General features: G+C 41.3%; 1 protein-coding gene across 2 annotated transcripts; it reads right to left on the bottom strand.

Moving 5' to 3' along the window:
- Nucleotides 1-213: 213 nt before the first annotated feature.
- Nucleotides 214-14321, bottom strand: LOC119286491 (DNA polymerase delta catalytic subunit). Of its 2 annotated transcripts, XM_037565874.1 has the most exons (30): nt 13955-14314; nt 12871-12981; nt 12682-12788; nt 12423-12582; nt 11985-12180; nt 11762-11897; nt 11519-11656; nt 11208-11285; nt 11024-11115; nt 9427-9493; nt 9250-9321; nt 8554-8640; nt 7716-7835; nt 7540-7638; nt 6981-7088; nt 6790-6885; nt 6535-6600; nt 6354-6410; nt 6165-6252; nt 5976-6055; nt 4857-4970; nt 2267-2381; nt 2021-2193; nt 1869-1940; nt 1693-1767; nt 1516-1605; nt 1274-1434; nt 981-1054; nt 795-882; nt 214-705 (listed from the first exon to the last, which is right to left on the bottom strand). In XM_037565874.1, the coding sequence occupies exons 1-30, from the start codon at nt 14256-14258 to the stop codon at nt 618-620; spliced, it is 3312 nt and encodes a 1103-aa protein (XP_037421771.1). In that variant the 5' UTR covers nt 14259-14314; the 3' UTR covers nt 214-617. The 2 variants fall into 2 exon arrangements, with proteins under 2 accessions (XP_037421771.1, XP_037421772.1); XM_037565875.1 differs by lacking the exons at nt 214-705; nt 795-882; nt 981-1054; ... (4 more) ...; nt 2021-2193; nt 2267-2381 and adding an exon at nt 2388-4227 and having other exon boundaries at nt 13955-14321.
- Between the last annotated feature and the right edge of the window lie 907 nt (nt 14322-15228).

Here is a 15228-nt window from a genome sequence, read left to right as displayed (position 1 = left end):
CAAGGGTCAGATCCGGCTAAACTTCGCCAAAAGGGTCCAAACACAGAAATTTTGCCACCTAGCCCAGCTCTGCATGCATGTCCCCAAAACTCCCAACACAATCATGATTTTATAGGGTCAACAATTCAAGGAACTCTCCAAGTTTACCAAACAAATGAAAAACTCCTGCGCATTAAAGTCGCTTTAAAGCATGTGAACGTATACAAAAAATCATGAATAGCGTAGAACACACAAATGATTTTTTTTAATATTTTCTCAAATATAATTGAGCAGGACAAATTACAAAAACATGCCGATAGACATTGCTACATAAAATTCTGACCAACTCAACTTCTACTTACGCATCAGCAGTCCGGCACAATTAGGGAGGCAGCAATCAACCATCTGTCAAGGTTATACTGGCTACAAACTAAGCAGACACGCGCATTAACTACAACAAGCCAACCTCAAACCCCATTCGAACTCAGAGCAAGCGCTACCGATCTTTCACCATAGCCCTGGCCCATCATGCATCATGATGCAATCACGTGATCTTAGCGGCAGCGAGCCATTCGCGATAACACCCTCACAAGTTGGCGGAGGGAGAAAAATGGAAGTTCTCAGAGTATTGAGAGGACTCAGAAGTCCCAACGATCAAGCTGCACCCTAGCTTCAGCCATGTCCTTCTGTGCCTTCCTCCGCCGGTAGAAAATAGGGCAGTCCCGACTACAATGATGACACCGACAGGAGTCTTAAGCTTTTGGTTCAAGTTCAAAGATTGGAGCATGCTGATGAACAAATTTTGATGGGCAAACCTGGTGCACAGAACGTCCTGGTGTAGGGAGCCTTGGCACTCCTGGCACTGCGTCCATAGCTTCCCAAAGAGCATCTCCAGATCAGAAACTGTGGGTGTTTAAGGTAAACCAGTCAGTCATCGGACGCTTGTTGACAGTATACCTTTTACAAAATTTGAGAAACATTTCAGAGGATTGAGATCCTACCATTTGCTACTGTTTTGTAGTATAACTCTGCTTCCCTTCCCTTGCAATGTGAGCAAAGTGTTTGGTTGGGACCACTGCAGGGTGACAATGGGTCGATTAGAAGACTGGGTCATTCATTACAGCAAAGGGAGTAAAATTATGGTTTTACTGCTGGAATAGGAATATTATAATGCAAGGTCATTTTAAAGTACGGCATCTGCACTGCAGAATTAAATACTGGGAAGCAAATGCTCACAGTTCCAACAGAAGGAAAATAGAGTGCATATTTTTTTGCAACATTGTAGGAGAATTACCTTATAACTGCTTTGCATCCGAGGCAAGTCAGTTGTTTCTTTGCAAATTTCATTATCCCGCTATTTGAAGGAGTTGAGATTGAAACAGCTCTGGTATGACTTCCATGAAGCAGTTCTCTGCTCGCGTTCTTCAGAATTGGTTCGAATATTCTCAACAGTGGCTGACAATAAAAAATTCATACTTCATGAGAAGTGGGAAAAAAAATAGGTTTTGAATGTAAAGAAGGGTGTTCTGGACAAACTTTGCTAATTTGGTTCTCAAGGTAGTACTGAGGATCTATTGGAATGTTATTATCCAGAACGTAAATTGGATCTTCTGACTTCTCATATGCCTGTATGTAGAAAGACAAATGTATCAACACAGCTACGTATAACAGAAGAAATATACGACTCTACAACAGCAAATACATATGAGTTACCTTTGCCCCTTTTGCTGCTTTTATTATAACATAAGGAACCCGGTCGCCAACAGTTGGTGCAGTAGCAGCATCCCTCTGCTCAAAAGAATCAGAGTTATGCCAGTCACATGCCTCCAATCTCCACAAGGAATGAACAAAGATAAGCACCATTTAGGAAAAATATCAAGTGTCAGTACCTTCCGCATCCTCTCAGCAAGCTCCACATGGGCGGCTTTTACAGCATAGTCTTCTCCTGTTTTTGTCAAACCCTGCAGATCAGAGCCATTGTGAGTAACCAGAGGATTTCAAGCTTTAGTGATCTTTATGGATGAATTGCATACTAATTCACCTTTGTTATAACCAGAAGTGACAAGTCCACACGGTTCATTAATAGATCAGATATGGTATTCTTGACATATTGGACTGCACCAGGAACATCTCGGTCCACTAGTATTTTATGAAGGCACTCAGTCACCAGGTTCTTTACCAATAAACAGTTGTCCCTTCGAACTGTTTCAATACCTGTATGCAAAGGTAGAAGAATACATGTTAAAGCAGGAAAGTAGGATGACAACAACTATAATGCAATAAATACCTTTTGTGTCCATTTTGTCAAATTTCTCAGGATTTGTCCAGTACAAACCAGCATATCTCTTCTTGCTGATCAGTAGGTATGGAAAGTAAACTTTCTCAAACTCTAGCTTGATGGGCTGCACAACAGATGTAAAAATCAACAAATAATAAAATTGAAAGTTATTAGTTTAACAAAATTGGATAGTTGGCAAGGACTTAAATTCAGCTAGGATTTATTACAGGAACAAACATGTTATAATGACACTGATCTAATGTGAAGCAGTTAACAGGATCTGATCTGATATTTTGAGATATCGAACAAGCATGCAGCTACCAAGAACAAAGTAGATGAGCCTCGTAGAGAGAACCAAATTAATGGTGATGAAACAATAACAAGAGATGAGAGTGAGGCTAGCCACAAATTCCTTAGCACAACATAGATTATGGCTCTCTCACAACCCCGCTTGAACCCTCTTACAAACCTCGGATCTGGCCCTAAAAATGAATATCATGCTAAAGAAAATGTAGCCCCTGATCCTTTCAATGCCCCAGTTCCTTCTACTTTTTTACTTTGCTTCTGATGAGATCGCCAACTGCTTGATTAATTGGTTGGATTTATCTTTTCCGACAGACCTTCAATACAAGTAGAATTAGTACAGAAATGCTCCTTACACACATCTCCAAGTCCTGATCGGATTGAAAGATACAAGTCACCTTAGAGGGTGAACAGGCTTGTGGCTATGAGGGAAGGACACTAGAGACTAGGATGAACGTCACAGGGTACATACTATCCATGTTATAGAGATACTTATATCTCCTATCAACAAAGAACTTAACGCTCCGTCGTACATCTTCTTTTCGTCAGCCTCTCCCCATGTCACCCGTTCCGTCCGTCCATCCTCTACACTTCCCACCGATTTTGTTGTGTCCAGTTTTCCAGGGTTTTTGGCAGTGCGTGCCCGCTCGTCTGTGAGCACATAGGCCCATCTATATACATGCAGTAAAGAAACTGAACAAGCCAGAAGGCCCAACCTATTAACATGATATGGCTCTCTCCTGTCCTTATCTTTATACCCTCAAAAGAATTCTTTAATTTCCTTTTTCTTCTCTCAACTTTTTCCTTTTTCCTTGCAGTCAAAAAAGAAAATACTGCTGCTACCTTTCTTTACTTCTGTTACATTTCTTCAAGCACCTCTTTTAGAGCAATCCTGTTCCTCAAGCAAAGGGCTAATCAATAGATATAGCCTTTGCAATGGTTCCTGTGACTCAACATTTAATTTATTTATTTCATAGTGGATTTTCTTCATCTATTACTTCTTATTGGTATTTTTCTTGTGCGAGCCATCCGAACTGATGTCAGGTGCACACAATCTGTGGAGTTCATGGCAAGCCGTCAATTCTGGCATTATTTTCCCACACTTCTTAATTCTTATACCGTGTTTTCTCTTCTTTGATTTATGATGCACGTACGATGGATCTATATTCGGTGATTTATTTTCCATGTGTGACCATGTCAGGCATGCATTTTTCTTCGAGATTTAAAGATTAGCCAACATTTTAATTTCTTCTTTCATCTCTTATTTCAGAAATTTTATTTGGTTTAGAATTAAAAATGTTCTCCTGAAATTGTTGAATCTATTGAAAGTTATTATGTGGCAATGTATAGAACTTATCATAAACATTTTTGTGGCATAGATACAAAAGACGGAATAATTTTGTTTTACTATAAGAGGTATGCGTATTGTTCAAAATTCGCCCTGGGGCCTCCTGAATGTCAGGATCGGTGTTGCCAAGGTATATCCTCATCAGGGACACGCTGGTCCGAGCAGATGAGGCACGCCTAGCTGATGCTGGTGGCGCCGGGAAAAGGGGATCACTCCTGCTTGCCACCGCTCTCCTCCACGCAACCACATTGTGGCTCGAGCTGTCCACGGCCCAGGCCCCCGTGGCTTCCTTCTTCTCCTCGCAATCCTCGCAATCACGCTACGTCGGCATTTGTTAATTATAACAAAAATATGATATTGGGCGACAATACTGTATGATGTGCATGAGGAGACATGATTGTGTATTTGTGTTAAACCACTAAAATATGTATGCTCCCATTGCAAAGCACAGGCAACACAAGGACCGGGTCCAGAATGATGACATACGTGATAGAGTTGGGGTTGCACCAATTGAAGAGAAGCTTGTCCAACATCGTCTGAGATGGATTGGGCATATACAACACAGGCCTCCAGAAGCGCAGGTGCATAGCAGAAAATTAAAGTGTGCTGATATTGTCTAGAGAGGTAAGGGTAGACCAAACTTGGCATGGAGGAGGCCGTAAAGAGAGACCTGAAGGACTGGAATATCACCAAAGAACTAGCCATGGATAGGTGAGTGGAAGTTAGATATCCACGTGCCAGAACCATGACTAGGTTTCAAGATCTTATGGGTTTCAACTCTAGCCTACCCCAACTTGACAGGGCTTTGTTGTTGTTATTGTTGCTTTACTTATGTATCTCCAAACTCCGGTTCTTATTGATATAAAGTTATAGAGTGTGATATTTCCCACTGTTTTCCCTCAAAACAATGTTACAATACCAAGTAATGACAAGAGTATCTGTAGTCACCTTAATAAATGTTCCACTAATATACTCTGCAGCTTCTCTTCCCAATTTCATTGCGTCCTCGACTGTAGAAACGCCAAACTGTACCATCACAGAATCAGTATCTCCATAAATCACCTGGAATGTCCAAAAGAATTTGCGTCAACCATCAGAACATGATTGAAAAGTGTGAAAATCCCAACAAATAGACTAACCAAGTGCATATAGACTAAAGCAGGAAAAAGAAGCTTGCATACAGATCGAAAGTGATTATTATGCTGATATCTAGCCTGCAAACTAATTGAATGCATGGAAGCAAGATGTCACATGAACAAGGTCCTGAGGTTGCTACTTGCATATAAGATTTGGGGGAAATCACAAACATGACACTGGAAAGTTGCATTTTGGAAAAATGGTACCAGCTGTGAGAATACCATGTGGGTCCAGGTCCCACATGTCATTGAAACTCTAGTGAAGCTTCACAAAACTGCTAGCTTTGCAGGGACATTACAAATAGTTCTGAGCCAACATTGTGCTGACATCTATTGAAGTGTGTATGTGGATTGCTCCTTTCCATGAGTTCAGACTTTTGGTTGTGTTGGCTAGTGGATGAAGCTTAACATGGTATCAGAGCCTAAGGCCTTGAGTTCAAGTCCTGGCTGTCGCAATTTATTGAAAGATTGTTCTTGACCCCTGTGCCCACGTAGGCCTCTTGAGCCATACCTCTGAGTCTATTCACATGTTGACTTCCCGCGTCACACATGAGAGGGGATGCTGAAGTGTATATGTGGATTGCCTAGCCCTTTCCATGAGTTCGGACTTTTAATTGTGTCTGCTAGTGCATGAAGCTTAACAAAGATAAAACTAACATTGTGTAGTTTTGACACTCCTTTGTAGGAAGGATTTGCCACCATGTCCCGTTGAGATGGACAGATTCACAGGTTAGTAAATGCTAAGTAACTGAGTATGCTGATAGAAGTTGTCGGTACGAATCTGATATAGAATGCCTCATGGATTCATATCTGCCATATCAGATGGAAATGGGTAACTGAAGGCTTGACAACTTGCTAATGTAGAGCAGACAAGTTAACATGAAATATTGCAAGCTTATACAAACACAGGATATGGTAACTGATAGTACACCTCTGCATTATGCTCATAGCCTCCAAGTGTTGTGAATTTATCTTCAACAAGCTTCTTTGTGTGCTCAATCATCTGTCTACCTGTAGAATAAAAATCCTTCAGTACCACACAATTCAACATGTTCTTGAATGTTTCAGGGTACTATGAAATGTACACGTGCACTATATTAAGCGAAGAATTCATGCTCACCGTAGCTCGTAACACTTGAAGAAATCTCTAAACAGGGCAATTGACCAACAGTAGCACCAGTAAAACCATAAACTGAATTTGCACTTATCTGAAATAGACCCATTAAACAATGTCAAGATTCAAGGAGTCGCGTTTTATGTACCACTGTTTGAGGGGGGCGAGAGTGTTAGGAAATAGATATTTAAGTACTTTTAGGGCAAGCTGACGACCATCAAGAACCGCTCTTTCGAATGGGTCCTTTGCTTCCTGAAAAGGTTACTGGTGATTATAATATAGGATTGAAGACATGTAATGCACAATGTTTAGCATTTATAAATCTAAAGAGTCTTGACTATAATTTTCTCACTGTAATAACATGGGAGAAATATACCTTCAAATCTGCTTTTGCTCTTTTCCGAGCAGCCAACAGTTCTTCAAGGATTTCAGGAAGTATACCCTGATATTGGAGATATAATATTGGTTAGGAAACACTGTTTCTGTCACGAAGATCATTTACCATGCCAGGAAGCAAAAGGTATATAAAAAAATAGAACAGAGAAATGGTACCCCCAGCCTCGGTCAATGCACATAATCATCACTTTTTCCACGGAATTGTTAGAAGAGTTAAGTGCCGGGAAAGAATTACCTTTTGCAACTCTGGTTTCACAAATATTTCACCAGATGGGGTTTTGTAGAGGCTTTCTGGAGGCAAGTTGAGTTTACGGACATCCTCAGGGGGAACCTTAAAACCCATTTGAATACACATTAACCCAATTTTCAGACAGCATTGTTTTTTTTTTCAGATATTGGCATAGCAATTAAAAGAATTATGTTTACCAAAGTGCAGTAGCATAGGTTATGGGCCATCATGATGGATGGATACAGAGAAGCAAAGTCCAAAGTTGCAATGGGCTTCTCATAAAATCCAGCCCTTGCCTCCAAAACCTAAATTGAAGGGTGAGACAGATTACAGAAAACAAGAATCATTGGACAATAAAACGGAAAAAAGAACAAAAAGAACGATGTTTTTCATTGCATGATCAGTTTAGAAAATGGAGAAGTAAAAATTATTGCTGAATGCTTCCTTACTTCCCAGGTGGAAAGAGAGTTGGTATACACAAATATGTGTTCATGGTAAGCAATCAAGATGCATTATGCATGATCCACAGTAGTTTTTTGCATTGGTGGTGATAACCTAGTTGTCAGTATGGGAAATATCCTTATCTCACATAACAATATCTATACGGTCAAGGCAAGAAATTCAAAGGGTCATAATGTGCAGTATGATGTTTTTATGGCGTGATAAATAGATATGTAGTAAGTGTAATAGCTGCTACTGCATCATGACAAAAAAAACAATGAGGTTGGAAAATGCAGATCATGCCAATCGACTTACAGTTGCACCCTCAAAGGTATCTTGCCCAGAACTTTGGCCCTTTATGTTTGGTATAACAAGGTTTCTCTGTTTTGCTTTCCTCAGTAACTGTGAGAGGACCTGAAGACCATATTGAAATTCCTGTTAGAATGCTAGAGTGGAATATATCTATTGGCAGAATTTGATGTTGTTGTCACCTTAATGCTCTGTCCCCTCGAGAGCAGAAAAGAAATGGGAACTCCTGTGACCCTCGCCATCTCTACGTAGTTGTAGATGTACATCAATTTATCTAACAGTCTTTGTGGAAGATAAGCATCCTGTGTGTACAGAAATGGAAAAGAGCATGTTGGGAACACACTTCGAGGAAAGGCTAGTGATCAACTCAAAGGTACAAATTTTATAGGTCATTTTGCACAAGTATCATCCTAGCTTACAACTAAGATACCGGCAGACCTACTGGCCAGAGATAAGGAGCAAATGTTTCCATGTATTGCAATTGTTTTTCAAACATTGAATTGTTCATTCATCAGACAGTAACATAATTTGGGGAAATTTCTTAAGTATACATAATGCAAGCTGCAACATAAGTCTTCAAGTGAAAGAGATTATTAGACAAACAGAATATATTAATATGTATGTTGTCCCGATTCAAATTTATCTTGTTTCATTCTTGACATCTATGTCAAGGGTAATAAATAATATTGCCTCCCAAACAACTAATGTGTTTAGAAAATGACATCGGTGAATCATAAAATTGCAATCTCAGACTAATGATGATGTTGAAAGCATGCACTACAGACCACTAGGTACATATCTTATGATGAGAAGTGTAAGAGCAATATATAACTATTAAGTTGGACCAAATTAGTCCAAATCCTTCTGAGAACCTACAAGGACATTATTTGAGAAGAAAAAAAGGAAAATCTCAAAGCCCAATCAGAAATGTAGAACAAAATGCCCATAACTAAACCAGCTACTTCATAAGCACATTTCAGCAGTTTATTAGCAGATGACTCAAAGAACAATTAGGCTGACCTTCAAGCAATAAACTGCAAGACGCCTTCGTGTCTCTGAGTTTCCATTTTGAAGATCAGATATGATTGAATGATGAACGTCCTCTTTCTGCGCATGAAAATCTAATATCAGAACAATAAGAAGAAAAGAGTATTAAATCGATACTACATAGCCATTTGCATCAAATTAGGCAATTAGCACACTTTGGAATTATTTTAGTGAAGTCAAACTGAGTTCCAGTCCGAAGTGTTCTGGACCTTGGTTCACGACGGAATAATTTGGTAGGTTAAGAGTCAAAGGTCCTCGACAACTTGTAGGCCTCGTCCCTGATGTGTTAGAAAGGCTCTGAGACTTAGAGAACTTCTAATTATTTCATTGTGTAATGCAAATAATTACATAGTAGACCTTTATATAAGTGACTTAGCTTGTCCCACAGGAATAGGATCTTCGCTTCTTAATAAACTTTTATCTTGATTCCCCTGACTAAACCAACCTCCTTTTCTAAGAGCATAACTCTTCCCCAAATTCTAATCTGTTTGATTCCGTCAGTACTAATGAACAGATGGGACTTGCGTCATGCACCCTTGTATGGGCATGGATACCATTTTAGCCCATAACACAACGAGAGTTTAAATAATAACGGCATGAATATGAGTGAATACAATACTTAGGGGTGCGCTGACAGCAACCAAGGCCACTTAAAATGGTTGGACTTACTTGCTCCCCTAGAAAATGTGCAGATACAGAGTTCAATGAATAAGAACTCAGCTTGTAATCCCTTTGCATAGCCTGCCCACATGCAGAAAGTAAGGATAAAGAGAAGATGAGATACTGTCATGTAACTAAAAGTAATGAAAACTACTGGTCTAGTTGTGTAAAACAGTAGATCACAACCTGCAGAAGATCAAATTGTACCCTTCCCTCAACAGTTACATCTTTACTTTCACGCATACCATATTGCCTGGATAAGAGTAACGAACACGCCATCAATAATTTTTTCATGTGAATACTACTAGCAAGTTCTTGAGTTTTACACCCTCTGTTCCTAAATATAAGACATTTTGGCAGTTCAATTTAAACTTCCAAAACGTCTTAGTAAAATATATGCTATTGCACCTTGCAGGGTCATAAAATCTTATAGCATTAGCACGCAACAATTAAGGCAGGGTACAAAATTACAAAGCATAGTGAAGTCCATAATATCATGGTATTTCCCTAACTATCCTTCATTGCAAAGAATAGCATATAAACAGCAAACCGAATGTTTACTCCACAAAGACTGCATTGTAGAAAGCCCATTATAGAGAGAAAATTTCTTATTTGACACTAAAATCTGCTTCCTTATTTGACACTGGAAAGTTTTTCTTCCCTATTTGACACAAGTTCTAAATTTTATTCCCTATATGACATTTCCGTCCATTTTGAGCCTAAATGGCATCTGAAAAGACTCTTTTGCCCCTCATGTGGTATGTGTGTGTGGGGGGGCAATAGCGCGCACACGCAGCATCAATGCGAGGGCAGGAGCACACACGCAGCAACACATACACATGCACCAACACACACGCACGCGCGCACACACGCAACAACACGCACGCGTGCGTGCACACACACGCAGCAACACACATGCACACGCACGCACACGCATCAACACACACGCACGCAGCACACACACACATACACACACACGCAGTAGCAGCAGCACACACGCAGGCAGCACATAGGCACGCAACAACACACACACGCGCGCGCACGCACGTACACACGCAGTAGCAAACACACGTGCAGCAGCACACATGCAGCAGCAGTACACCTGTGCGCGTGCACCCACACACGCAACAGCACACACGCGCGCACACACATACCGCATGAGGGGCAAAATCGTCTTTTCAGGTGTCGTTTAGGCTCAAAATGAACGGAAGTGTCGTATAGGGAATAAAATTTAGGACTAGTGTCAAATAGGGAAGAAAAACTTTTCCAGTGTCAAATAAGGAACCAGATTTTAAGAGTGTCAAATAAGGAATTTTCTCCATTATAGACCCCAGAAAAAATACAGAGGATATCTATGGATGACCCCGTAAATATGAACGCAGAAAAACTGTGGATAAAATATCTGAGAATGGCAATGCTAAAACTTATTAGATGGCACTGAAACAAGGATTAATCAGACATCATTTGCATTAAATTAGCATGATCAGCATAATTTCAGCTAAATCTGAAATCAGAAATTATGCATCACTGGAATCAATCAAACATGGACTGCATATGTAGGCACACAAGTTAAAAATAAAGGAAACAGCAACATAGTGGCTCGCTGGAAATAACCAAACAGAACTTGGAGAATTTGGAGAATTGCACAGCTATTTGACCATAATGGGCAAACACAAATGATAATGAATACTACTTAGTGGTCTACAGTGCACTATGGGCAAACTAACATGGACTACAGCGAACAAATATAAAATGCACAAAGACTAGCACTCAAAAAAATAACCTTGAGTTGAAGGTGGTATCACGGACACGGACACGGCTATTTCTGATTCGACCAAGTAGTGGAAACTCCACTATCTTGAGAACTTCAGCTCTCTGCAAATATGTGAAACCATATACTAAGAGATAGAAAATTGCCAGGTTGGGCAATGAGTAAGAGCATTCAAACTTTACAAAAGTTTATGTACGTCAATAAGATATGGCAGATCAAATTTGCAGATATTGTATCCAATTATAATATCAGGATCTGCCTCGCGTATTAAATCCTGCAAAATACCAAAGCAGAACAGGGCTGATATCAATAAAGTTACTTGTCTGCCATCAGATGATGTATTTGACTTTGGAAGAGTGTAATATGAAGAAAAAAAAAGCAAACTGTATATATAAAGAAACCAACAAAAAAACATGTTTTTTCACCATGGATACAGGTTATATCTGTATACAATCATAGATCGCAAAAAAAACTGACACTGTTAACTCAGAATGAGGCAACACTCACCCTCCAAGCAAGTAGAATATCTCGCTCTGTGTCAAATGACATTACATCCACTCCGACAATGGGAGAACATGATTTAAGAGTCATGACATTCCGTACAAAAGGCTGGGCTTCGCCTTGAAGCGTGAGCAAATTAGCAATCTATTTCAATCCAAGGAAGCATGTCAAGATAATATGCACATAAAGGCATTCACATCGGAAATTAAATGTAGTGGCTTATCAAAATACGACAATAATGAAACAAACCTGAATAACCGGATCATGAGTTGGTTCTGGGAAGTGTCCTTTGCGACCAGCACATTCGATGTCAAAACTTAATATGCGAAAGGGGGCCATCTTAGAGTATTCCCCTTCAGGAGCATGGCTTACCAAATCTGAATATCTGTTGGTTGACTTAAGGAATGACCGAATGAACAATATCATGATTTAGAAATAAGGATGGAGGCATTAAATTCACTATGGAGGATACAGGCAATCCAACTCTAGCTGGCAATAGGACATGACGCGAGTTGCTTTTCTATACTTCCCAGCAGGAAGTTCAATCCAATTGCCACCAACAATGTTGCAGTCAATCATAAAGCGAAGGGCAAAGAGAATGTTGCTTTCATATGTCACGAAACTCTTTGAACCAAGACTGCCAATCGTTATGCCCCTTTCAAGGATGCCTATAATGCACACACAAAATATGTCAATTTTGGTAAGCCATAAAATGCGATGATGATGCTAGCCACAGATGCAGAAAAGTCAAAGAAGGTGGGTACAAAGTAAAGATAAAAGATTCACACAATAATTAGCAGGCAAGCAAATGAAAGTCTTCTTTAGACTTAAAGGTTATTCATTGAAAATAGAGGTAACGAGGCCAATTGACAAAGGAAAATAAGTGTACTTTTCTTAAACTACCACTGACCACGACAGCTAGCAACCATTGTAGGTAGGGCAACTACTATCTTGAGGAAGGACTGAGATTTATTTGGCTGGTAATGCATAATTGTCTGCTTCTGCAGAAGCTCAACACTCTTCACAAATCTTTGCACACTGCTATTCCTATTTGATTCCTTCATCCTCGCCTGTAAACCATTGTGAAGAGTGGTATAAGGAAAGAATGTACTTCCGAAGTTCCTTCATTGAGCAGAAGGGCCAACTTAAAATAGGATAGAAGTAGAAACCTCTAGTGTTTGTTTGAAGCCTGAAATATCATCAGGGCTCATTCCAGGCGGGCAGCTGATGTAGAAATATGGTTCAAACCCATGCACCTGACAGCACACACTGTGACCTGAGAACATAATAAGATAGTATCACACGTCAGCACAAGCCGCATGATGAAGAATAATCATATGAACACAGAAACATATAACCTTCTCTGGTGACACCAAAAATCCTGATTATAGCCGCAGGACCAGAAGAGTTGGGCAGAAACTCTTTGTGGCTCTCACCAATAACATAATCTATATCCAGCTGCTGAAAAGCTGGAAAATCAAACAGAAGGGAACAACATCAATAATAAGATGAAGCTGTATATCTAACATAAAGCTTTATCCAATTTAGATTAACAAAACGGCTAGCAACTATTAGTGCTATAACAAACAATCCTTCCAGAGCACAGCCTAAAACTTTTATTTTATTTTGCCATCGGTGGATGCGGCATTTCCTCTTTGTGTCCCCCATGTAATTAACATGTTATAAAATCATACAGTGTGCAGACTGTATGGAGGTTCATGGACCTTCATAAGAGAGAGGGACACTTCAGAACCCAATTCATGAGCTTTAAATTTTATATTGTCTGTACGAACTAGAAAACAAATCAACAATTATGCAAACGTGCAGTTACGTGTATCTATCCAAAATAATAGTGATTCTGAGACCCAACGACACCACCCAGACTGCGAGCAGAAATGTGAGAAGTACAGCCAAGACAGGGAAGGATTTGATGCCTCTTTGAATACAAAAGCTTTGCTAATTCCAGACCAGAAATAACTCCATTTGACTTTTGCATATAATCTCACAATCTGCAATGCACCGGTTACAGGTTTACATTCAATCGCCTCCCACGCATCCAGTGCAAAGCATTTATTTTTCAAAGCACATCTTCACAGTTCACCTGGCACACTCAAAAGGTCCATTTCCCACGACAACAACAAAAAAGTTATTAGTGTTCACTAATCCAATCGACACATCAACCAAAATGTGGAAGTTGATTAAGCCTAAACTGCACTGAATCGACAAGCTGTATGCGCAAAATCCCAGAGGTCCCCGAGTCCAGGCATCAACAAGATGAATTCGGTTAAAGCGGCATTGTGGACCAAAGAACACCAAACCCCTAGCCAATTGGCAGTTGCTTAAGAGCAAAATACTCGATCTGCCCCGAGTTACACCTTCCACGCAGGCTGAACTAACCAGGCTCGGGATGGAAGACGGGCGGGCATGGGAATGGGGCCGTACCGACGGAGCGGGAGCAACCGGAGACGAGGTCGGCGGGGAGGGCGGGGCGCTTCCACCTGGAAAGACGGGAGGCGAGGGCCTCGTCGCGGTCGAGCAGCAGCAGCGCCGCCTCGTCCTCCGCGAGGATAGTCTCGTCCAGGAAAACGTCCTCGTCCATCATATCCTCCTCCGCCGCCGCCGCGGCAGCCGGTGGAGGCGGCTGTGGGGCGCCAGGCGGCATGGGCTGGGCCCGCTTCGCCGCCAGCGGGGATGGGGCTGCGGGAGGCCCCGCCCGTCGCTTGCCGCCGCGCCCGACCGAGCTCATCGCCGGAGAGGATGGGAGAGAGAGGGGATGGGGACTGGAGAGGCGGAAAGGCGGGGAACGGGGGATGTGGAATTGGGGTTCCCGCCATTGCTGGAGATGTAGGGTTTATACGGGAGGCGACAGCAGAATACGCCAACCCTATAGCCTTTACGTAAACCGGGCTGGCGTCAACGTTTGGGCGCGGTGGATGCGCTACATTCAACAGAAATTGCATCTGGGATCATCCAATGTTGTTCCCGTGCTTCGAACTCATATCATGGTACAATAGATCTTGGATTACCAATTGTGTTGCAATGATTTTTCTTTTGCGGAAATAATTCTTGCATTACTCAATCAAAATACAATCACGCATCTAAAACGACCTCTGGTCCCGACCCAAGTCATACAACAGTTCGGCCTTGGGTCTGATACGTCTTCGTCGTATCTACTTTTTCAAACACGTTTGCTTTTATTTTTGACTCTAACTTGCATGATGTGAATGGAACTAACCCGGACTGACACTGTTTTCATCAGAATTGCCATTGTGTTATTTATGTGTAGAAACAAAAATTCTCGGAATGACCTGAAACTCCATGGAGCGTCTTTTTGAAAATAATACAAAATACTGACAAAATATCAAGACCAGGGGGCCCACACCCTAGCCATGAGGGTGGGGGCGGGCCTGCCCCCCTGGGCGCGCCCCCCTACCTCGTGGGCCCCTGGAACTTCTCCGACCTCAACCCTAATTCTATATATTTACTTTCGGGGAGAAAAAAATAAAGAAAGAAAGATTCATCATGTTTTACGATACGGAGCCGTCGCCAGGCCCTGAACTCTCTTGGTAGGGCTGATCTGAAGTCCGCTCGGGGCTCCGGAGAGGGGAATCCGTCGCCGTCGTCATCATCAACCATCCCCCATCACCAATTTCATAATGCTCACCGCCGTGCGTGAGTAATTCCATCATAGGCTTGTTGGACGGTGATGGGTTGGA

The sequence above is a fragment of the Triticum dicoccoides genome, chromosome 4A (genome assembly GCF_002162155.2).
Source record: "Triticum dicoccoides isolate Atlit2015 ecotype Zavitan chromosome 4A, WEW_v2.0, whole genome shotgun sequence".
NCBI lineage: Eukaryota > Viridiplantae > Streptophyta > Magnoliopsida > Poales > Poaceae > Triticum > Triticum dicoccoides.
This window is presented reverse-complemented; position numbering and strand designations above follow the sequence as displayed.

Bases quoted from the DNA above. Each gene is read 5' to 3' on its own strand.
- LOC119286491 (XM_037565874.1), bottom strand. From the start codon at position 14,258: ATGAGCTCGGTCGGGCGCGGCGGCAAGCGACGGGCGGGGCCTCCCGCA. The intron at 9,322-9,426 runs GTTGTGATCTAC...GCATGTGGGCAG, and splicing joins TACAATTTGATCTTCTGCAG to GCTATGCAAAGGGATTACAA. The intron at 1,435-1,515 runs GTTTGTCCAGAA...TTTTATTGTCAG, and splicing joins TTGAGAACCAAATTAGCAAA to CCACTGTTGAGAATATTCGA.